At 41.5% G+C, this 24,255-nt stretch overlaps 1 protein-coding gene across 1 annotated transcript in view; it reads left to right on the top strand.

Annotated features, from left to right (window-relative positions):
* The window catches only part of LOC126195557 (dipeptidyl aminopeptidase-like protein 6), a gene marked incomplete at its 5' end in the record, with an annotated part of 453,479 nt that overhangs the window by 184,596 nt on the left and 244,628 nt on the right, over positions 1-24,255 (top strand). Inside the window, one exon of the mRNA XM_049934181.1 lies at positions 12,607-12,701. Coding sequence (XP_049790138.1) covers positions 12,607-12,701 — 95 coding nt within the window. The remainder of the gene's footprint in view (positions 1-12,606; positions 12,702-24,255) is intronic.

The following is a 24,255-nucleotide window of genomic DNA, read 5'->3' as shown; positions in this document are numbered from 1 at the left end:
TTAAATTATGCCCTAGTCCAATGAACATAGTTCCAGAGCGTTTTGCAATTATTTTCCGGCAGAGTAGAAATGGCTGTAGTGTAGCAGGGACACGCCCCTACACATTCGGCCACCAGACTCAGGGATCAACTTCGTGGGTCATGTACAGCCCCTGCTTCACCTCGAAGGTGAAACCGATCTTGCAGGATCTACATGTGGACTGCACGTGAGCTCAGTATCCCTTGGTACCGTGTCGTTATGGCACGTTGCTGCTAATCGGTTGACTACCTACCATCTCTCAGTCAGGTGGGACCGTGCCGTTACTCATCTACAGTACCTTGGACTTCGTCGTGGAAAGCACCTGTTACCCATCGTCAAGGACTGAAATTGCAGTTATTATTGTAAAGTGTGTATTACAGTAACTGACAGGTACATCATTCGTAAGAAGCACGTAACGATAGTTACTCGTAAAATTTTCCTAGAAAAGTACGTTACAAGCAGTAAAGTACGAGGGTTATTCGGAAAGTAAGGAACGATCGGTCGCGAAATGGAAACCACAGTGAAAATCCGATGAAGTTTTGCACAGGTGTGTTGGGCACTGCCTCTAGTATGCCCGTCGATCGCGTTACGTCGTTCTTTTTAGTTCTGAGCACACAGGGAGCACATAAAGATACCGAGAACAATAGTGTCTCTCGCCAAGTACGAGGGCCTGGTGAGAAATTTCGCCAGAAGCTATGTAGCCAACATTGCATAACTGTCGTGCGTTTTCTTCTTCTAGACAATTCTCAGCCGCTTTCCGTAGGGGGAGTGAAGATGCTCCTGCATCGTTTTTAATTGGACATGTTTGATTATCCACTGTACAGCACGTAATTGTCTCCCTCTGAGTTTCATCTCTGCTCACATGAATCGCTGGCTATGAAGACAACATTTTGGCACAGACAACGATCTGTAGGCCAGCGTAGAGAATTGGCGGAGAGCACTGGCGGCTGCCTTATATAATGAGGGTATTGGAAAGTTGGTACAACGGTACGACAAACGTCCAAGTCGGATCGGCGACTATGGAAATAAGTAGCTGGAAGTTGTAGCTAACTGTTGCAAAGAAAACAGTTTTGATCTTCACTATGGTTTCCATTTCGCGACCAATCGATCCTTACTTTCCGAATAGCCCTCATATGCCCAACAACTAGCATGTTGAATGTCAAACTGTCTGACGTGCAACAAATACAGGATATTGGACAGATTCTGAAGAGTAGCATCACAACAGAAATCAAAAAGTATTTTCTACCAACTGAACGTGTTAACACATTAGCCATATCAATGTTGCTAGGACCTAAATTAAAGAACATAAAATATCTATACGCATTAGCTTGTTAGAAGACAGCAAAAAGCATCTGGGATGTCCTTGAAGCTGTTCAAGTGACTCAGTGGGTTCGAACAGTACGTTGATACAACACAACAAAACGGAGTTATTAAATTAGTTATACAGAACGTACACTAAAAAACAGCTCAAGCAAAGTACAATCCTCAGACAATAACAGAAACAGACCTACCACCACAATTGAGTTGTTATCTGAAAGATAGCCTTCTCTACCTTAACCAAGTCTTCTGACTGGTTTGAAGTGGCCCACTATGTATTCCTCTCCTGTGATAAACTCTTTATTGTGTAGTACCACTTGGAACCTACGTTATTTGTTGGTTGTATTCTAATCTCACTCTTCCTCTACAATTTTTACCCTCTACAGCTGCTGCTAGTACCATGGAAGTTAGTCTGTGATGTCTTACCTGGTGTCCCACCACCCTGTTCCTTCTTGTCAGTGTTCTCCATAAGTTCATTTTATCACCGATTCTGCGGGATACCTCCGCATTCCTGATCTTATCAATTCATCTAATTATCAACATTCTTCGGTAGCATCACATCCCAAGATCTTCGAGTCTATTTTTTTCCGGTTTTCGCACAATCCATTCAGTTCTGTGCTCCAAACGCACATTCTCAGAAATTTCTTATTCAAATTAAGGCCTATATTTCATACCGGTAGGTCTCTCTTGGCCAGGAATGCCCTTTTTGCCGGAGCTAGTCTGGTTTTGATGTTCTTCTTGTCCGTCCGCATTGGGTTACTTTGCTACTTAGCTAGCAGGTTTCTTTAACTTACTCTCAATCTATATTTTGTATTCATTAGACTGTTCGTCTCATTCAGCAAAACCTGTAATTCTTCTTCATTGCCGGCTGGCGTGGCCAAGCGGTTCTAGGCGCTTCAGTCTGGAACCGCTCGATCGCTACGGTCGCAGGTTCGAATCCTGCCTCGGGAATGGATGTGTGTGATGTCTTTAGGTTAGTTAGGTTTAAGTAGTTCTAAGTTCTAGGGGACTAATAACTTCAGACGTTAAGTCCCATAGTGCTCAGAGCCATTTGAACCATCTTCTTCACTTTCACGAAGGATAGCAAAGTCATGTGCAAATCTTGTCACTGATATCCTTTCACCTTGAATTTTAATCCCACTCTTGAACCTTTCTTTTGTTTCCTTCATTGCTTCTTCGATGCATAGATTGAACAGTAGAGGCGAAAGACTACATCCATGTCTTACAACTCTTTTAAACCGTGCTCTTCATTGGTGCTCTTCCACTCTTATTATTCCCTCTTGGTTCTTATACATGTTGCAGATTACTCATCTCTCACTGCAGATTACCTTCAGTTTCCTCAGAATTTCGACCATATTCCACCATTGTACATTGTCGAAAGCTTTCTCCAGTTCGACAAATCGTATGAAGGCGTCTTGATTTTTCTTTATTTTTGCTTCTATTGTCAACCGCAACGTCAGAATTGCGTCTATGGTGCCTTTGTCATTGCTAAAGCCAAGCTGATCGTCACCCACCACATCCTGAATTCTATTTTCCATTCTTCTGTATATTATTCTCCTCAACAACTTGGATGCATGAGCTGTAAGGCTCTTGCAGTCTTCGGAATTGTGTAGAAGTTATTTTGCGGAAAGTCCGATTGTACAGGGTGACACACGGGAGACTGACGGTTTTGAACTGCGTAGTACTGAGGGCGCGGTGGTGGGAGGTGGTAGTGGTAGGGATAGTTCTGATCCACACAAGACGCCATTTCATTTACTCAGTCACTATGGTGCAGTGGGACTTGCAGCGTCGAGTGTTTGTCTATGACAGTATCGTGAAAAGTGGTGAGTCTATTAATGCTACACAGCGATTGTTTCGTGCGCGTTTTAATGTCGGTCGACATGGAGCTGTTCCGAGCCGTAACACAATCCTCAGATGGGTGGAAAACTTCAGATCAACTGGAAACATACTGGATAAGAAGCATGCTGGCCCGAGACTCAGAGTAACGACACCAGAAAATGTTCAGAGGGTAAGGCCAGCGGCAGTCTGGAGCCCAGGACGGTCAGCTAGACGTCATGATAGCGAGTTACGAATCAAACGTGAATCGGTTAGACGAATTTTGCATAAAGAATTAAAACTCCATCCCTACAAAATGCACATTGTCCAACAACTTAAGGAAATTGATTGCCGGCCGAAGTGGCCGTGCGGTTAAAGGCGCTGCAGTCTGGAACTGCAAGACCGCTACGGTCGCAGGTTCGAATCCTGCCTCGGGCATGGATGTTTGTGATGTCCTTAGGTTAGTTAGGTTTAACTAGTTCTAAGTTCTAGGGGACTAATGACCTCAGCAGTTGAGTCCCATAGTGCTCAGAGCCAGCCAAGGAAATTGATTTTGCTGTATGATAAGACTTCGCTTACAGAATGCAAGTGATTTTGGGATCGAATGAAAATTAAATTTTATTGATGAGTGATGAAGCTCATTTTCATTTAAACGGGACAGTGAATAAGCAAAACCTACGTTACTGGGCTCCTTGAAGAGAGCGGGCCACAGTTACTGTTAATTCGGTTCGTTACATTCGTATGCTTGAAACATTCTTGAAACCAAAACTAAGAAGACGACGAATCCCTTTAAAACGCGTTTGGTTCCAGCAGGATGGGGCAACATCGTACACCGCAAACACTTCAATGACAGTTCTTAGACGCGTGTTTCCTGGCCGGATTATCTCACGTTTTGGCAATGTTCCTTGGCCTCCCAGGTCTCCCGGCTTCTTAGCATATGACTTTTCCTGTGGGGGTACCTTAAGAACTTTGTCAACAACCACAAATCACGAAATTTGGTCGAGTTGAAGAATGCAATCATTCAAGAAATTGCTGCCATCCCTGCAGAGATTTTAGTCCGTGTGATGGAGGATTTTGAGAAGAGACTTGAGTCCTGCATTCGAAATGATGGACATCACCTTGACGACATTATTTTTCACAATTAACTTTGTTAACTAAAATGGCAAATAATAAGCTTTGATTTTGTATAAATAAACATGCATTAATTTTAAAGTTGGCTGAGTATTATTTCATTAAAAACCGTCTGTCTCCTGTGTGTCCCCCTGTATATAGCCAAACATAGATTCTACCCACCAACGTGGTCGTTTTGTTGCCATTTTCTCCAAGAATTTTTGAAATTCTAATGGAATGTTACCTATTCCTTCGGCCTTATTAACGCCCTTGCTTTTAGTTTCAGCGAACGTTGTTTTGACTTTCTTATATGCCGACTTAGTCCTTCCGGCAATCATTTCGTTTTTGGTTTCTTCAAATTTCTCACGCAGCCTCTGCTTTCCTGCACTTCCTATTTATTTGATTCCTCAATGATTTCTATTTCTGCATTCTCGAATTGCCCTGAACAATTTTTATACTTCCTTCTTTCCTCCACCAACTGAGGTATATCTTCTGTCACTCATGGTTTCTTCCCAGTTACCTTCTTTGCCCCTGTATTTTTCCTTCAAACTTCTGTGATTGCCCTGTTTCGAGACGTCCATTCCTCTTTAACTGTACTGCCTACTGAGCTATTACTTATTGCAGTATCTGTAGCCTTAGAGAGTTTCAAGTGTACCTCTTTATCCCTAAGCACCTCTTTATCCCACTGCTTTACACATTGACTCTTCCTGAATATCCTCTTAAACATCATCCTATTCTTCATCATTAATTAACTGTAATGTGAGCCACTATCTGCTCCTGGGTAGGCCTTAAAATCCAGTATCAGATTTCAGAATCTCGCCCTGCCATGACGTAATCTAACTGTGATCCTCTGTATCTCCCGCCTTTCCAAGTATACCAACACCTCTTGGGATTCCTGAACGGAGTATTCGCTATTACTAGCTGAACTATATTGCAGAGCTCAATTAATCTTTCAACTCTCGCATTCCTTAAGCCAAGCCCAAATTCTCCCTTCCTTCTACTCTCGCCCTACAACCGCATTCCAGCCCTCTCAGACTTAGATTTTCATCTGCCTTTACGTGCTGAATTATCCATTCAATATACTCATTTACTCTCTCCATCTTCAGGTTGCGATGTCGGCAAGTACGACTGAACTATCATCGTCGGCGATGGTTTTGTATTGATTCCGATGGGAATTATGCTGCTACTGAACTGTTCACAGTAATTCTCCCTCTGCCCTACCTTCCTATTCATAACGAATCCTACTCCCATTATACCATTTTCTGTAGCTGTTGATATTACCCTATACTCATTGGATCAGAAATCCTTATCTACTTTAAAATTTCACTTCGCTGACCCCCACTAAGTCTAGCTTGAGCTTTAGAATTTTCCTTTTCAGTATTTCTAGCTTTCCTACCTCGTTCAAACTTGACATTCCACGTCCCAATTTGTAGAACATTATCATGTCGTCGGTTATTCAGTCTTTCTCACACGTTCACCTCCCCTTGGCAGTCACCCCTTAGGGATCCGTATGGATGACTAGTTTGGAATCTTTTGCCAACGGAGAGATCATGATGGCATTTTTTCAACTATAGGCCAAAAAATGGCTCTGACCACTATGGGACAACATCTTAGGTCATCAGTCCCCTAGAACTTAGAGCTACTTAAACCTAACTAACCTAAAGACATCACACACATCCATGCCCGAGGCTGGATTCGAACCTGCCACCGAAGGGGTCGCGCGGTTCCAGACTGTAGCGCCTAGAACCGCTCGACCACCCCGGCCGGCAACTATAGGCAACATGTCCTGTAATAAACGAGGTACATTATGTGTCTTTAATGCAATGGTTTCCACTGCCATCTGGACCGTCATGCCGTTCATCATTTCTGATTCTTCCGCCTTTAGGGGCCGTTTCCCACACCAAGGGCAAGATAGTATCCTCAACCTATGTCCGCTCCTCTGCGCTCGTTGACAAGGCCATTGGGTGTACGAGGGGTAACTTTTTACGACGGAGGCCTTTGGCTGCCACTACTGATGATTTTTGTTCCGAATTCAACCCGTGGTGGAGTTCGAACCGGGGACTGAGGACTTTTTGATTGCTAGTCAAAGACGCTACCTCTAGCCCATGACATAGAATCAAAAAATTACAAGAACTGCACTGAATTATCTGAAACATATAGCCGCATCGTCAGTTTCTGAATGAGTGTCCTCAAAAGGAACACTGCAAGAGACTGTAGGGAAAACGTCTCTCGAAAACATTAATGTTTGTTCTGTACAAAAAAATTTTTGGAATTCATAATGATAATTACTGACAACGGCCTTGATGCAGTGGTAACACCGGTTCCCGTCAGATCACCGAAGTTAAGCGCTGTCGGTCTGGCCTAGCACTTGGATGGGGCTCACCGTGCGGGTCCGCCGAGTATTGTTGGCAAGTGGGTTGCACTCAGTCCTTGTGAGGCCAACTGAAGAGCTACTTGACTCAGAAGTAGCGGCACTGGTCGCGAAAGCTAACAACGGACAGGAGAGTGGTTTGCTGATTACACGCCCATCCGTATCTGCATCTGGTGACGCCTATGGGTGAGGATGACGCGGCAGCCGGTCGGTACCGTTGGGCCTTGAAGGACTGTTAGAATGGTGTTTGTTTTTTAATGTTAATTACTGCCGCATTTTATGATTAGTAAACGTAACATTAGATGCCTTTGTATGTTGCTTTTTATATCATTCTGTACATACATGATATAACATCCATGTTACAAACATCTGAACTTGTACCTGCCTTTGCTCCTCTCCCTGCCCTTCCTAATTATGCAGACGTACTAGAAATATTTATAGGCATAAATGCTACTGTAGCGTGAGCTTTTTTCTGGAACTTCCTCCAGGATAAGTGTAGCGTCATTATCATTTTGTCCAAACGCTACTAACGACGTATTTTCGCAATTTCAGTTGTGTCTCCACTGGAGGGCCTATGTTTCATCCTTCACAACTTTCTTTTAAAGCAAACCATCAGTCGTATTTGGATGGCTCAGTGGGTAGTCGTATTTGCCATGAAATGACAAGGTTTCAAGTCCAGTTTTGAGTACTGGTTCGACACACGTCTTTTTAGGCTAAGACATGCCACCCAAGAAATACTGATTCAGCGTAAAAACTTATTCTGAACGTATTGCACACTCGCATATCATTTCCTAGCGTAGAATCTAACATCTACTACCCGTACCGATTCACTGAAGATTACCAAACCTTATGACGCTCAATATTTCCCTTGTACTATTGTTCATAGGACTCATCATTGCACACGAAATAGCTCTTTATCAAATACTAGATGCACTACCAATTGATGCCAACATAAATGTTCATAGACTCCTTTCTAGTTAAGATTGTGTTCAAATGTGTGTGAAATCTCATGAGACTTAACTGTTAAGATCATCAGTCCCTAAGCTTACACACTACTTAACCTAAATTATCCTAAGGACAAACACACACACCCATGCCCGAGGGAGGACTCGAACCTCCTCCGGGACCAGCCAGACAGTCTATGACTGCAGCGACTTAGACCGCTCGGCTAGTGAAGATTCCCGGAGAAGTTATTCACAGAACAATTTAGACATCTACATTACGTATTTTAAGCTATTTACTGTTTCCAGTGATTATTTTGTAAATAGTGCATTCTAACAGCAGTGGATCTCTTCGCCTGTTTGCGCACAGCACGTTACATTTATTTAAGTTCAGGTCTTCTTATAAGACGTTGAGGGGCAACTGCCAATCCTTGCGTCAACTGTCGATTCTTTGCAGAGTCATCCTGCAGTTCGCTACAGACTTATTGGGGTTATAACCCTCCTATACACGACACCAGCGTCCGCGAATAGCCTCCGACTTATCCACTACTAACTGACAAACCTGGCATTACCCGGGTATTCCTTTTGTCATTTTTCTATGAGAAACGAAAAAAATTAACTCTATTTGTAGTGAAGTGACGGTATCGAAAAAATCTTATTTCAATTTACTCACGGAAACACCTTTGAAATTATGAAACAGTTGTACAAAGAAATGATCATAACATACAAACATATAAGAATATCCAAAATAAGATATATGATCCCGTACAGTTTCTGTAGGCTGGGCGCAGTTACTTCGCATGTCTACAAAGCGGTTTTGTAAACGTCCCTAAGGCAACGCCTCTTCATAGCTCTACAAACTATCATATTCACACTCAGGCGTTTGCGTTGCGCAGTTGAAACCGTTTCCAGGTACCAGTCATTTCCTTAAGCTGTCTCGACGGTAGGAGAGTGTTACTAGTAAAGAGTAAATGTATTAAAACTTCATTCATGATGTGACATTTTTTCACGTATCTCTGTGTTTATGAAGTCTCATCTATTGAACTATTTGTTGCACAAATGTATAGCTGGGTAGGTAAGTTCAGGGGCATATGTGAATACTATCAGCGAAATAATTCGAGAGTAAGTTAATAGCAAAGAAGCAATGAACTAATATGTCCTCCTCGGTAGCTGCGCAGTCAGCGTGGCAGATTGTTGACCGCGTGTGCCTGGGTTCGATGCTCAACCGGGTTGAAGATTTTTCTCCCCTGGAGCACTGGGTGCTGTGTTGTCCTCACGTTCATATCGTCATAAGTGGCATTCCGATATTGAGATCGCTGTATAGGCACGTCCTCAAGGCCTATAAATTAAAAAAATTAAAAGTCATGCATGTAGCGGCAGATTTTTCACGCATCTCAGTCTTTATGACACCATATCTCCTGATCTATATGTCGTACAATAATATAATATTATAAGTACATTCAGCGGCATATCTGGATGTTGTATGCGATACGTGTTACGAATAGAGATAGCATATAAAAAGTGATAAATTTAAACGTCATCCACAATGCGGCAGGTTTTCGTATCTCAGTGTTTTGACGAACTATGGTAGGTAGATGGTTCCTACCCCGATAGAGATTGTTGCCAGGCAGTAAGGGATGTGTATACTAAATTTGGTTGAGATCGGTAAAGTGGTTTTCAAGGAGATGTGAAACATGCATACATGTCTTTTTACAATAAGTACGTATATCTATAACGTAAACTGCAAAGCAGTATTCCCGAAAGTTTGTTCCGTTAATAACGGCGTGTTGAATTCTGTTTTCAAGGAAGTTTTTTTGAAGATTTTTCTCCCCTGGAGTACGGGGTGCTGTATTGTCCTCACCTTCGTATCATCATAAGTGGCATTCAAATCAGAAATCTGGTCCGATACTCGCTAAGCTCGTATACAGTTGACTAAACAACGGTGTAGAACTTTGTTAAATGCATTCCAGAAGTCAATGAGCATAGCGTTAACCTAAGCACCTTACACTGACAGTACATACATTTAACCTTCTTATTGTCTTGCTTACATAAGCAAACGTGAGCAATTTCATACAAATTTTTTATACTACAGCTGCTAAGACTGGAGAAAGATATCTTGTGGCCCCGTTTCGTCAATATTCTTTCTCTCTTCCTAGTAAAATATCAGATTATTAAATGGTTTACTTAAATAATATAGTTCACGTCAACATATTTAAAACTCGGCAATTTATTTAACAAACATAGTTCACAGACGTGAGTGCCTCTCTCCTAGCTCCTGCTGAATTTCACGGCTACCAGTAGAACAGGATTGCCTTCCTTCATTTTTTTCAGACAGTTTAAAATGAGAGACCGGCAGAGATAAATTTGTTGAAGTGAGTGCCTAATTCATAGTAAGGAATACGTTACGCGAAAAAATGCAACGACAACAATATCCAAAACCACCAACCTAACATAAATAACTACGCCGCAAACCGTGGTAGGACGGTGTGAAACAACTTTTAACAAACAACTGTTAATTTTATACATTCCCAGCAGAAGAAGGTAGAAATACTGCTCATATGTGGAAAAAGCTAAAAAAATAGAACGATTGATGTGTTAAGATGCGATGTCGGCTGGGATTAGGAATGTCAGTCTGCTGTTCAAATAGTCACGTGCTCAAGTGTGAATTCATAGCAACAGAACGAGAACGAGAACTTAGACAGCTCCATCTGAGCATGTTCTACGACTATTATGTTGCTTTCTGCCACAACAAGACAACAAAACATACGTCGGAAAGGCGGTTCTTCTCATGTCTGCAAAGCTCCTCTGCCTGAGTGGCATTTCGCCTACTTTCAACCACAGTAAATGAGAAATAATTATGCTGCAGTTTCTAACCAGGGACTGCCTTTACTGCTGAAAATATATAGTTTAGAAACACTAAAGCGGTGTAGTACATGCACACGTACTTTATATCTTACATTCTCCACAGTAATCAATCCTACCATCTGTTCCGTGGTGTATATTGCACTCACAATAGCCTTCAACTGAAGAAGATTCACTAAACTACCAGTGTGCAATTATTTTTTGTTTGCATTTTTTTACTGTTAACTCCAGCAGAAGGAGGTACCTGCGATGAATACTTATAAACGAGAGTGAAAGTCATATTTGTGTTACGTTTTATATAACGACATAATTATGTAAATGGTACACTATAATACGTTTTTGAACTGGTTCCGAAGAGAAGCAGTAGGTAACCAAATAAAAGAATATAGGCTGCTACTAAAAACGACGTGCTTCTGTTCGTTTTTCTTAAAAAGTAAATTTGCACGAAAGGCAGTCATGCTGGATTATATTCCCCCTGGTATCTGAACAAAATTTAAATGATACATTTTCATTTTTCTTCTGGACAAAAGTTATCTGGAGTATCCAAGATAAGTGGAACACCCTGTATAAAATGCTCAGAAGTGACGAGGATGCGCCCAAGATTATTTCCTTACTTCGGTCATAGTGGTGGCTATTCGGAGAACATTTCACATCTTGTACTATCGTGTCGTTCCCAGTTTAAATATTACGCTAGTCTTTATCTCTTTACTACTACTCTTCACCGTCTTCGCTCTGTTTATCCTTAATCCATAAACCATATACACTGAGGTGACAAAAGCTATGGAATATCTCCTAATGTCGTGTTGGACCTCTTTTTGACTGGAGTAGTGCAGCAACCCTTGCATGATATGTAGTCAATATGTCGTTGGAAGTCCCCTGTAGATATACTGAGCCATGCTATAGTCGTCCGCAGTTGCGAAATACTTGGAAGTTCAGGATTTTGTGCACGAACGGACCTCTCGATTATGTAACGTTAATGTTCGGCGGGATTCATGTCCCGCGATCTGGGTGGCCAAATTATTCGCACGATTTGTCTAGAATGTTCTTCAAACCTGTCACGAACAATTGTGGCCCTTGTGGCATGGCGCATTGACATCCATAAAAATTCATCGTTGTTTGGCTGCAATTGTCTCCGCATATCCGAGCACAGTCATTTCCACTCAATAATCGGTACACCTGGAACAGAGGACCCAGTCTATTCCATTTAAACACATCCCACACCATTATGAAGCCACCACTAGCTTGCACAGTTCCTTGTTGGGTCCATGACTCAGTGGGGTCTGCGCCATACTCGAACGCTACTATCAGCTCTTAGCAAGTCAATCGGGACTTATCTGACCAGGGAACGGTTTTCCAATCGTCTAGGATCAACCGAAATGGTCACGAATCCAGGAGAGGCGATGCAGGCCATCCCGTGCTGTTAACAGTCACTCGCGTCTGTCGTCTGCCATAGCCCATTAACGCCAAATTTCACTGCGCTGTTCTAACGGATACATCCATAGGAAATTCCACATTTATTCCTTCGGTTATTTCAGGCAATGTTGCTGGTCTGTTAGCACTGACAATTCTACGTAAACGCTGCTGTTTTCGGTAGTTAAGTGAAGGTCGTCGTCCACTGCGTTGGCCGTGGTAATGCCTGGAATTTTGTATTCTCGGCACACTCTTGAGACTGTGGATCTCGTAATACGGAATTCTCTAGTGGTTTCCGGAATGGAATGTCCTGTGCGTCTAGCTCCACCTACCATTCCGCGTTCAAAGTCTGTTAATTCGCGTCGTGCGGCCATAATCTCCTCGGAAACCTTTTCGCATGGATCACCCGATTACAAATGACAGCTCCGCCAACGTGCTGGCCTTTTATATCTTTTGCATGCGATATTACCGCCATCTGTGTATGTGCATATCGCTATCCCATTACATTTTGTTACCTCAATGTATTAAGCATTCCGTTCATTGCTCTTAACATGTCTTTCAATCTTTGTGTACATATAGCCAAAAGCGATATGTCATGTTCTTTTAGTCTATTTTCCAGGAATTGTCAACTGTTCACACCACCTTACAATTTCGACGGCTTTAAGTCCGCAAATGCTGTGGTTATAGTTTACGCATCTTATAGTTTTGAACTCGATCTCAAGTGCAGTGTTTCGGAAAGACACAGTTTACACTTTGTTACAGGGGACGAACTTGTGTTCCGGGACCAATGGGGAGGCATCAGCCTGTTCAACGCTGCCAACCTTACCAGCCGAAGCATTATGTCCAACCAAACCTTCGTAAGTACTCCGGTATTTTTGATATCTTTGTCGAGAAATAATTGAATAAGTTTATACATCCAACAACATTTTCTTTACATAATATTCATTTTGTACCTGCATTGTACGAAAATGATATTTAGTTAAAATCTTTTACGAAAATGAAGACTGTAGCAAAAAAGTCTAAGGCGACCACAACCTCTCCACTGAACTTCAAACATTACCCAGACATGAAGTTCTTTAGATGTGAGAACAGGACGAAGTCAACAAGTACCAAATGGAGTGACTCGAATACGCCTGCCAACAGTTCGTATTTCAAATCCCTCATTTTCCCCATTGTTAAGGTATCTTTACGAGAAGATACACTTTCCTGAGGGAAGTGTATGTTTCAGAAACTGACATATTGTTAAGGAATGAGTCCATGACTGATTCAGTTAATTAATGGTGTTACTGCCAAATAGGCACTTAGTTCATCGTTGACTGGTTTTAACCATCATTGCTCATTCTAGATTCAGGAAGAATCGTGCTGTAACAGCTATGACTACGGATCGTCGACACCAGCCTTGTTGAATCTGTAAAAATGCAGGATTATTTGTTTTTACTTCCATTCTAGGCACTTCTATTGAATTTTTAGTTCCATGAGTCCAAGAGTCCGAAGTACCCACCAGCTGTCGGTTTTGGCATTTCTTGGGTACCCACTAAGAAAATCACTTTTGCAGGCCCGATACATATGGTATGTCATTTTGAGCATGTGAAATCTTTTTTATGCAGGGACATAGGGTTTCACGCACAACTTTGAGTTTAGTTTCATTTTTGTGCCACTTGTTGGATAAACATCTCATCCAGACTGGTGCACATACTGTGATCATTCGTAGCTTAATACGTATCCACATCAGTGTGTTAGTTGTTTTTCTCTGAATATAACTGTATTCCCGCAAATACATAACATAATTTACAATCTAATGTTTTATGCACAGTCATAAACGCACCACTAAGTGGACTACGCGGTTCAGTATAGACATAATGTTTTGTTTCCACGTGACCACACTTCAACACCTGACCGCTGCCCGGGGAAAAATAAGCCTTAATAGCTTGCTCTTGCCACATCTGTTTTGAGGTACTAATCAACCTAAAAACCATGCTGCTCCTAATACCTACATTTACTAGTCTGCAAATGAAAAATATATTGGTGTAATGTTGTTCAGCACGCTGTCCTCAGTAACCAATAAAAATATCTGCACTTGTGTAGCTGACACCCTGTATATGCCTTGTCTACCTGTAGCTAGTAATTGATGATTAGATCCCATACTGCTACCAATTACAGAAATGTTAACTACTACGTTTGACGCGCTATTCCAAATAGTATCAGACATTTTCTATGAGATTAACCGTTTCAGACCCACTGGCTACAATTGTGTAAATTAACTTCTACTGTATCTTCGCTGCAACAGAAGTATTTCTCCCCAATGGAAACCTGAGGTACACATTTGTGAATGTTCAGCCTTTTCATTACGTGCAAGTGCTGCCAACTATTTGGCACCACCATGAAAATATCAAGACGTCAATGTAGCACTGCGCAGCACCTCGTGACCACCTGAATACACGGTTGTGGTTGGTCCGCTATATTCCACTGCATAATTGAATATTGTTGTTTGGCATGTTAATTACTGAATGATCAGATTATTTGCCACAATACACGATTTATCTCAGTTAGTTGTTTTACTCTATAAAATGAAGCCAGGAATACAAAGCATGTTTAGAAAATAGTACATATTTTTGTATAAATCTTGCATCTAAAATCATGAAACATTCACCTAAGGGCATTACCACGAAAAGAAAAATTTTTCTTCCTCAAAAAAAAAATAAATAAATAAAATAGTCTAAAGCGTTTAGATAGGGTAATTTACGGCGAGTCGAGACGCAAAGTAGGAGCGTATGCATGCAGTCTTGTAAATACAACTGTCAGCTTTGAAGACAGGAATGTCCACAACACACTCACCCTGAAGGCGTAGAAGAAAGAGCGATACTTGGTCATCGAGTATGTTGAAATGAAAACCGATGTTCACTGTTATGGTAACCTGAATCACTGGGCCTAAGCCATTGTACAGAAACCACCACCAAAGCATCACAGAACCACTTCCGCCCTGATCAAGCGTAATCGCGAACTGTCGGAGCACAAGAAACGCTTCATGTCAACTACTGACCAGTTTCCGTGTGCTCTAGTTCACTGAAGACGTGCACCATTACGTGCCACTGTGATCAGTAGCCTTCTAGGGGAGACCGGGGCGGGTTGGCCCACTTTTATTTCTTCATCATTTCCAGCTTGTATTTTAAATGTTTGCTTTGGACTTTTCATTTGGAAACATTGGTACGAGGGCAGTTCAATAAGTAATGCAACACATTTTTTTTCTCGGCCAATTTTGGTTGAAAAAACCGGAAATTTCTTGTGGAATATTTTCAAACATTCCCGCTTCGTCTCGTATAGTTTCATTGACTTCCGACTGGTGGCAGCGCTGTACGGAGCTGTTAAAATGTGGCGCCTGTAATTGATGTGCGTTGCAAACAACGGGCAGTGATCGAGTTTCTTTTGGCGGAAAACCAGGGCATCTCAGATATTCATAGGCGCTTGCAGAATGTCTACGGTGATCTGGCAGTGGACAAAAGCACGGTGAGTCGTTGGGCAAAGCGTGTGTCATCATCGCCGCAAGGTCAAGCAAGAATGTCTGATCTCCCGCGTACGGGCCGGCCGTGCACAGCTGTGACTCCTGCAATGGCGGAGCGTGCGAACACACTCGTTCGAGATGATCGACGGATCACCATCAAACAACTCAGTGCTCAACTTGACATCTCTGTTGGTAGTGCTGTCACAATTGTTCACCAGTTGGGATATTCAAAGGTTTGTTCCCGCTGGGTCCCTCGTTGTCTAACCGAACACCATAAAGAGCAAAGGAGAACCATCTGTGCGGAATTGCTTGCTCGTCATGTGGCTGAGGGTGACAATTTCTTGTCAAAGATTGTTACAGGCGATGAAACATGGGTTCATCACTTCGAACCTGAAACAAAACGGCAATCAATGGAGTGGCGCCACACCCACTCCCCTACCAAGAAAAAGTTTAAAGCCATACCCTCAGCCGGTAAAGTCATGGTTACAGTCTTCTGGGACGCTGAAGGGGTTATTCTGTTCGATGTCCTTCCCAATGGTCAAACGATCAACTCTGAAGTGTATTGTGCTACTCTTCAGAAATTGAAGAAACGACTTCAGCGTGTTCGTAGGCACAAAAATCAGAACGAACTTCTCCTTCTTCATGACAACGCAAGACCTCACACAAGTCTTCGCACCCGAGAGGAGCTCACAAAACTTCAGTGGACTGTTCTTCCTCATGCACCCTACAGCCCCGATCTCGCACCGTCGGATTTCCATATGTTTGGCCCAATGAAAGAAGCAATCCGTGGGAGGCACTACGCGGATGATGAAGAAGTTATTGATGCAGTACGACGTTGGCTCCGACATCGACCAGTGGAATGGTACCGTGCAGGCATACAGGCCCTCATTTCAAGGTGTCGTAAGACCGTAGCATTGAATGCAGATTACGTTGAAAAATATTGTTGTGTAGCTAAAAGATTGGGGAATAACCTGGTGTATTTCAATGCTGAATAAAACAACCCCTGTTTCAGAAAAAAAATGTGTTGCATTACTTATTGAACTGCCCTCGTACATCGTTTCACCACCTTGAGAATTAAGTAATGATGACGTCTTATTGATTGTCTATTCATAAAAAAATACTCAGTACAATAATACCACTTGGGCCAACCTAACCCACCCACGGGGTAAGTGCGCCCAGCAGTTGGGCAAGCTAGACCACACGATTTTATCATTTAATTAGTTACGACAACGGTTATTTAACTGAAAATATATCGCTTTAATACTAATAGATTATTTTAATATAAATTTCTACGAAAACTACAATCATACATTCTGTCATCATTGTTATAGTAACAGTTTGACGGAAAAGAATGTCTGCAACGTTTATCAATCTTCCGAATGTTCTATAGGGTCTTCACAGTTCAAACATTTTAAAAAGAGTTCTTACTTTTCATTTGTAGCACGTGACGGATGTGCTCCCCGCTTACAGCTTGTCCATTGTATCCTTTCATGACATGGATTGCTGTGAGAAAATAGTTTAAGACGCGTAAGACATAGGACGTTCTCATCTTCTTCTTCTTGAAGAACCATCTAAGGAATTCTTACATCCTTACTGCGTTTTATATGAGGAGTTTTATCGTGTGATTTAACTTGACCATGCTCCAAATTTTAGAAAATAGATTTTCACATTTGACATTCATATTTCCGCTAAAAGAGTTTCCTTTTCTGATTGTGGGGGGTTGTTGGTCGCATTGTAACGTATCTTTCACTGCAGTGTCTGTCAGAATTGCTGACGTTCTTTATCTTAGTTTCCTGTCTGTTTTCTTTGTTACCGTTTGTCAAATTGCCGGACTTCTTCAGGCGTTGGTACTATGGTTGGTCATCTGAAGTGACGTTCAACTGAGTAGGATGTGTTTTGACAACATACGCCTATTACTGTGTACTTGAGTAATTGAAGGCCAGCTTCAGCAATGAAACCACAAACCGCAGCATTAGGATCTGGTCTGTTACGTACGAAGACATCGGTGAAAATCAAGAAAATAATCAGAAATAAAAACCAGAATCACTGTCCATTGTGTCCCACCGCCGAATTGTATTTATCTTGGTTCACTTACGAAAAAGCGTAAAACATTTACCGCTGCAAACAGTATTAGAACAATCCTGAAACTATGGACTTTATTCGTAGTATTTTCTTGTTTAGTCAGAGCATTATCTTCAAATACACAACAAAATATATTGAGTAAGCAAAATTTAGTTTCAGTAACAAGAAAAAATAAAAGCTCGATACGTCAACTGCACTGACTTGTTTGTGGAAAGACGGCGGTATTGTTACTACCAACCTCCTTGGTCGGTGGCGTAATCTGATGGCAGTTAAACGAAATAATATCAGCTGGACATCGTGACCCTAAGGCCAAAGTGCTCCCGTCTCCCGTACCTGACGCCTAATGTACATAACATGTTCGTTAGGAAACTGCAGTCACTGACAGAGGCAGTTCGTGGTTCGTGTCACGTTTAAAAATCAGTTGTCACTGGTACGGCGTGATACTTGTTTCCGGTACTTTTCGACTATCATATGCCAACGAGGCGGCACGTGTTTCCTTGTAGACACATTGGACAGTCCACGTTTATAGACTTATAAATCGAGCAGCTTAATTTGCTCTATGGTCATGGGCGTCCGCAGAAAGTTATCCATGAGGGGATAAGGTTCCTTTAGCCACATTTTTATACAACTTCTTAGTTGAATGCGGGAAAGTGATGTGCAAATGGTTCAAATGGCTCTGAGCACTATGGGACTCAATATCTTAGGTCATAAGTCCCCTAGAACTTAGAACTACTTAAACCTAACTAACCTAAGGACATCACACACACCCATTCCCGAGGCAGGATTCGAACCTGCGACCGTAGCAGTCCCGCGGTTCCGGACTGCAGCGCCAGAACCGCTAGACCACCGCGGCCGGCAGTGTTGTGCACCAAGAAACAAATTTTACAGAAGTACACAAAGATTATTGTATCTTAAATGGTTGATATTTGTTCACTCGACATTTTTTGAAGGTGGATTACGAGTGTACCTTAAAGGTAAACATATTTCATAAATTATACAAAGTACATTTTTGTGTTATTAATATCAATATGGGTGTAAGAAACGTTCAAAAACAGCCATCAAATTGGTCGGTAGAACCAACTCTCAATAGTTTAGGAGTCAAGCAAAATGTTCTTCATCTCCCTGGCTTGGCACGTTATTATGACACCTGGATTAAAGAACTCCTAACGCAGTGTTATACACCTATACTTTAAGAACCGTATAGTTTAGAACGTCCAAACAGATTTAGGTTCTGATACTTCCATCTCATCGAGCGCAGTTTCTTTTTTTCTGTATGTGGACCTGCAGATGATGTCTAATTGAACACACTAGCACAATCGAGTTCTTCACGTTATACCACAAGTTGAGACCTTAGTTTATCTCGGCGCTTACGATCTTTTAATAACTTATGGGAATGCTAATTTAATTTCAACAGCTTCCTTAACAAACCACCCCAACAGCTGGAAATGTATGCCAGAATCTCCGAGTTGTTATATTCCATAGGATGACCGGTATCCAAAAAATGGCTCTGATTACTATGGGACTCAACTGCTGTGGTTATCAGTCCCCTAGAACTTAGAACTAGTTAAACCTAACTAACCTAAGGACATCACACACATCCATGCTCGAGGCAGGATTCGAACCTGCGACCGTAGCAGTCGCACAGTTCCGGACTGCGCGCCTAGAACCGCGAGACCACCGCAGCCGGCTGACCGGTATCAAGACAATGTTCTGCAATGGTGGATTTGCTAGCCTATTATACGAGTTTGTGCTGTATATGCTCCGTACACTGGTCCTCCACAGTCCTGATGGCCTGACCAGTATATGACTAGCCACAATTGCAAGGAATTGTTTACAATGTGTGTGTGTACTGTGTGTGCGTGTGTCTGTCTTATCTTCACTGAGGTTCTCTGAAAGTCGAGGCTTTAAAGTCACTTGCACAGCATATACTTGCTGCCGTTTTGCCTCTAAATTGGCAGGATATGCTGCTTTCGAAATATGGGTGGTTGTCGGCGACCTCACCCGGCTACATTCCCTAAGCTATTTGAGTATACCACCATTGCTCTTTCCTGTAAAACTGAAGCAGCTAAGTTTGACAGCTCAAATGCAAATTCACTGTTGAGATTAAGATGTGTCAAAGTGAATGGGCTGGTTTCGTGGGAATTTTTGACGGGTTTCGGAAAGGTATAAAGCATCCAAGCTTATTTTGTGCTAAGTGCTGTAGCTCATTCACTGCTGTAGAAAGAAGTGACGGACAAAGAGCGAGTACTATATTTTGACAAAGTTCTGTAGAGACTCACATCTCACCACACTATAAAACAACGCCGAAACCGCCAACACAACAAGGAAACGGTGTAGCATCTCCTGAACAATCAAACGATGTAGTATTCAGCAAATGTATCATGTTACCCTTGCATACAGCTGGGGAGTACCGGAGATAATTATTTCCAGAAATACATGAGAATTTTGGAATTAATAAAAATTCTACCTCAGACTCCATGAGGCTCCCTCTTACCCTTGCTTGGGGACGCCTATGGCTACGATCATGGGAACGCTAGAAGACGATAATTCCTTTCTGCCACGTCTCCACATAAATCCATCTTACTGCACTGATACCGTACAACCTAATGGCTCTTATACACCACTTAACTACCATGACTTACGTCGGCGGTCATGCACCACATGAGCACCTGGTACCAGTTCTACACTACATACATCGCTGGCAGGCGACCAGCGTGCTTTATTAAGGGGTTGACTAATATTTTGCGTAATGGGATTATGAATTTCTTTTCAGTCATCGGTCTTCTGACTGGTTTAATGCGGCCCGCCACGAATTTCTCTTCTGCGCCAACCTACATCCTCAGTTATCTGCTGGATGTTTTCCAATCTCTGTCTCAGCAGTTTTTAATCTCTACAGCTCCCTGTAGCACCATGGAAGTTATTCCGTGATGTCTTAACAGGTGTCCTATGATTCTCTCCCTTCTTTTTGTGTTTTCCATATATTCCTCTCCTCTCGAATTTTGAGCAGAACTGCATCATTCCTTACCTTATCAGTCCACTTAATTTTAAACATTCGTCTGTAACACCACATCTCAACTGCTTCGAGTCTCCTCTGTTGCGTTTTATCCACGGTCTATGTTTCGCTACCATACAGTCCTGTGCTTCAAATGTACATTCTCAGATATTTCTGTCATTAGTTAAGACCTACGTTTGATGCAAGTACACTTCTCTTGGCCAGGAATGTCATTTTTGACAGTGTTAGTCTGCTGTTATGTTCTCCTTGCTCCGTCAGCCATGTGTTATTTCGCTCGCTAGGTAACAGAATTCCTTAACTTTATCCACTTCTTGACCATCATTCCTGATGTTATATTTCTCGCAGTTCTCATTCTGTTACTTCTCATTAGTTTCGTCTTTCTTGAATTTTCTCTCAGCCCATGTTCTATAGTCATTAAACTGTTCATCTCATTCAACAACTCCCTTAATTCTTCTTTACTTTCACTGAGGATAGCAATATCATCAGCGAATCTTATCATTGATATCCTTTCACCTTCAATTTTAAGTCCACGTCTCAACTCTTTTTTATTTTCGAAATTGCCTCATCGATGTATAAATTGACAGTATGGGCGAAAGGCTGCATCCCTGTCTTACCCGTTTTTTTAGTCGGAGCACTTCGCAGTTGGTCTTTCAATCCTATTATTCTCTCTTGACTCTTCTACATGTTGTATATTACCCGTCTCCCCCTGTATTTTACCCCTATTTTCCTCAGAATCTCGACCATCTTGCACCATTTGACATTGTCGAACGCTTTTCCTCAGTCGACAAATCCTAGGAAAAGGTGTTGATTTTTCTTTAGTCCTGCTTCCTCTATCTTACGAAAATTGAGAAGTAATTGAAAAGAGATGAGTAGTTGTTAGAAAACACGGCAATGCCAGTGACAATATTTATTGACGCGTAATCCAATTTTACCTCTTCATCATCCTTAACTTAGTTCCAGCATTACAATTCACTTCCAGCAGTACGTAGGTCCTCCTTTGAGAATGGTATTTGGTCTCTTCGGAAACGTCCTACCGGGACGAACATTATATATTGTCTTACAAAAGAAGTTAACCTCACAGGAGCGGAGTAGGAAACGAAATGAAACTTTACTGGTTGAAACGTTATGTAGTATTATTTCAATGATAGCAAAATTGAGTCAGATATTCAAAGTACTTGGCAGTATGAGCACACATATCAGTGTAATGTTGTACCCTGTCTGGTCTGGATGCCTGCACCGATTCTGTTGGTAAGGATATCATAAAGCAGTTGTAGCCTCTTCTAAAGCAAGCTGTTGCACAACTGTAACTTTTCCTTGATATCCTGGATACTGTCACTGGGACGGAGTTTACGTCCGAACTCCTCCCACACATTGTAGCTATCCGTTTCAGAAACGTATGTGAAGGAGCAGCTGCCGAACTCTCGCAACAACAGTTGTTGCTCAAATATTGAAATTAATCGGTCCATTAAAGATATTCTTCGTACGTCCATATTTAAATTGGATGATAGTGGGACATAAGCTGGTATATTTTATATTAAAAATGAAACTTCTCCAGCTGTACTTATGTTTTCATATTTATTTGGCAACAAGTTTCGACGTTGCGCCAACGCCATCTTTAGGCCTGTACACTTTGATGATATCAATTGTGTGTGGCTGAGCACTATAAGTCCGCGGTGAGACCAATACGTGCTCCACATGGAAGGCGGGCGGTAACTAGAGTCAAACTAGTGGTCACATAGTGTACGGATCTGAAGATGGCGTTGACGTAACGTCGAAAGTAGTTGCCAAATTAATATGAAATCTTAAATACAGCTGGAGGAGTTTCATTTTTAATAAAAATTAAAAATATTTGTTGAATCGCTTGTTTGTGAAAGGAGACAGCTCACGATTGATAAATTATTTAGGAGAGAATAAAAACATTCTACAACGTTTTTAACGGCTTCATGGCGAATTTGTTTCCAATATGGGGAACTATTCATTTTTTGGAACAACTAAAGCTAGTATTACCTACTTAACAAAATATCTGAAGCTCCTTCAGAGATTTTTATCACCGGGAGTTATGCTCTTACAGCAATAAATGAGGAATCAAATATTTTTAAGACTCTTATTTGGATTACATTAAGGAAGAACTTACAATTAATTAAGGACAGTGCTTCAAGAGCAATAAATGTAACACGAAAAAATTTATTTATCTTGGACGTGCTATTACACAGAAAAATCCATTTTTATTGTACACAATAATATTAAGAAGTACCTTTAAATGTTAAGTAAGAAACTTGTTCTTTCTTTTGAGCTTTAACTGCTGAACTCATTTAATACACGCGTTTTAACTCCAGGGGTGTTCATAAAGCTGCCCTAAATATAAAAGAAAACGAATAAAAAAAAATGTTACGAAAGATGATTTCGGCTCCTTCACAAAACAGTCTTATGTTTATACAAAATTGAATACAAAGCATGTTACAAAATATGATTGGTTCAGTCACTTATCAGTCATCTTCATTCACTTCTGTATGAAGTCACGAGTTCAACTGTTTATAAAATACTTGATACTGTGGATCTGTAGTTGGGAACGTAGGCTCCAGCTTTCACCAGTGTAAAGGCATGGACATCGAGCTCTGATGTAGGGCTTAGCAAATGTTTACCCTTTCTTTTATGAGCTGTACTCATAGTAAATAAACTGCTGGGGAGAAAATGATACTGTGTCCTATTTTCCAGGGCCTCTTCTCAGTGTTTCAGCTGGGATGATAGCATTTTTGTATAAAGCTTCCACCATGTTTTAAAATCCATTATTTCGATTCATTTTGTTGCACAAACTTTAAAGCCTCCAAGGCAGCTAGATTCGGTGGTAAGTAACATATATTGATCTACAATAAACATTTGGTGGTATATTCGTAACTTTCTTTCTGAGACAACTAAGTCACGGCCACATGCTAGATAAGAGCGCCCTCTTAAGGGGAAATAATGGTAGATTTTTGTCACATGTGCCATTCTTTGTTAAAAGCAATAACACTAAGATTGCGATTTTGGCCTGTGCACGCATCAGTGAACAATTGCAGTTCTCTTATGGTTTTGGGCACAAAGTACTCAGGGTAGTGGAACAGAGAGGTGCAACCCTCATTAGAATGTTTCTTATCATGGCCTTCATGATAACAATAAAACATACACTTTTCTGTTTTCATGTTGTGCTTCTCAAAATTAGAAGTCCGTAGCATATTAAAAAGTAATCAAGTTCACCTTTCTTCAGATACCTTGTTTTTCCTTCATTATTTGTATCTTCAAGCTCTTAGTTATTCATCCGATTATTATACGTGCAATAGTTAATCAAAGTTTTCAACAAAAATTACCAAATGGTTCCACATGATTTCAGATCTGCTACAGGGTTATTTCTAAAATGTGACAACTCCTGGAGTTCTCCCCCATTAGAAGCAACTGCAGAGTTGAATCCACTTTCTACAGGTAGCAAGGAGACCACGGCCTCCCATTTTAGTCTCAATCGATACATCCATCTCCCAAAAAATCGTAACGGACAAAATCTGATTTTCAGTCTTTGACGAGATATTCCATTTTAGTAATCAGTGTTTCAATTGTGAATCGCTAGAGCACATCGTCAGTCCACTGTGAACTCTTTCCCATTTCTACTGTCGCTGCATGTAGCGCGACTTTAATAGCACGTTTATTTGAGTAAACAGTAAGGTTGTGAATAAGGGTGGGAAAGCTGCCCCGGAAGCCTCAGGCCGGTAAAAAAAAGAGTGCCAATTTTGGCCATTAACCAGAGGGATACTCTACAGTTTCGACAGCCTAGCCCCATAGGCCCCTA

This window comes from Schistocerca nitens, chromosome 7 (assembly GCF_023898315.1).
Source record: "Schistocerca nitens isolate TAMUIC-IGC-003100 chromosome 7, iqSchNite1.1, whole genome shotgun sequence".
NCBI lineage: Eukaryota > Metazoa > Arthropoda > Insecta > Orthoptera > Acrididae > Schistocerca > Schistocerca nitens.
The sequence above is the reverse complement of the archived record's forward strand: the minus strand, read 5'-3'. Positions and strand labels throughout refer to the sequence as shown.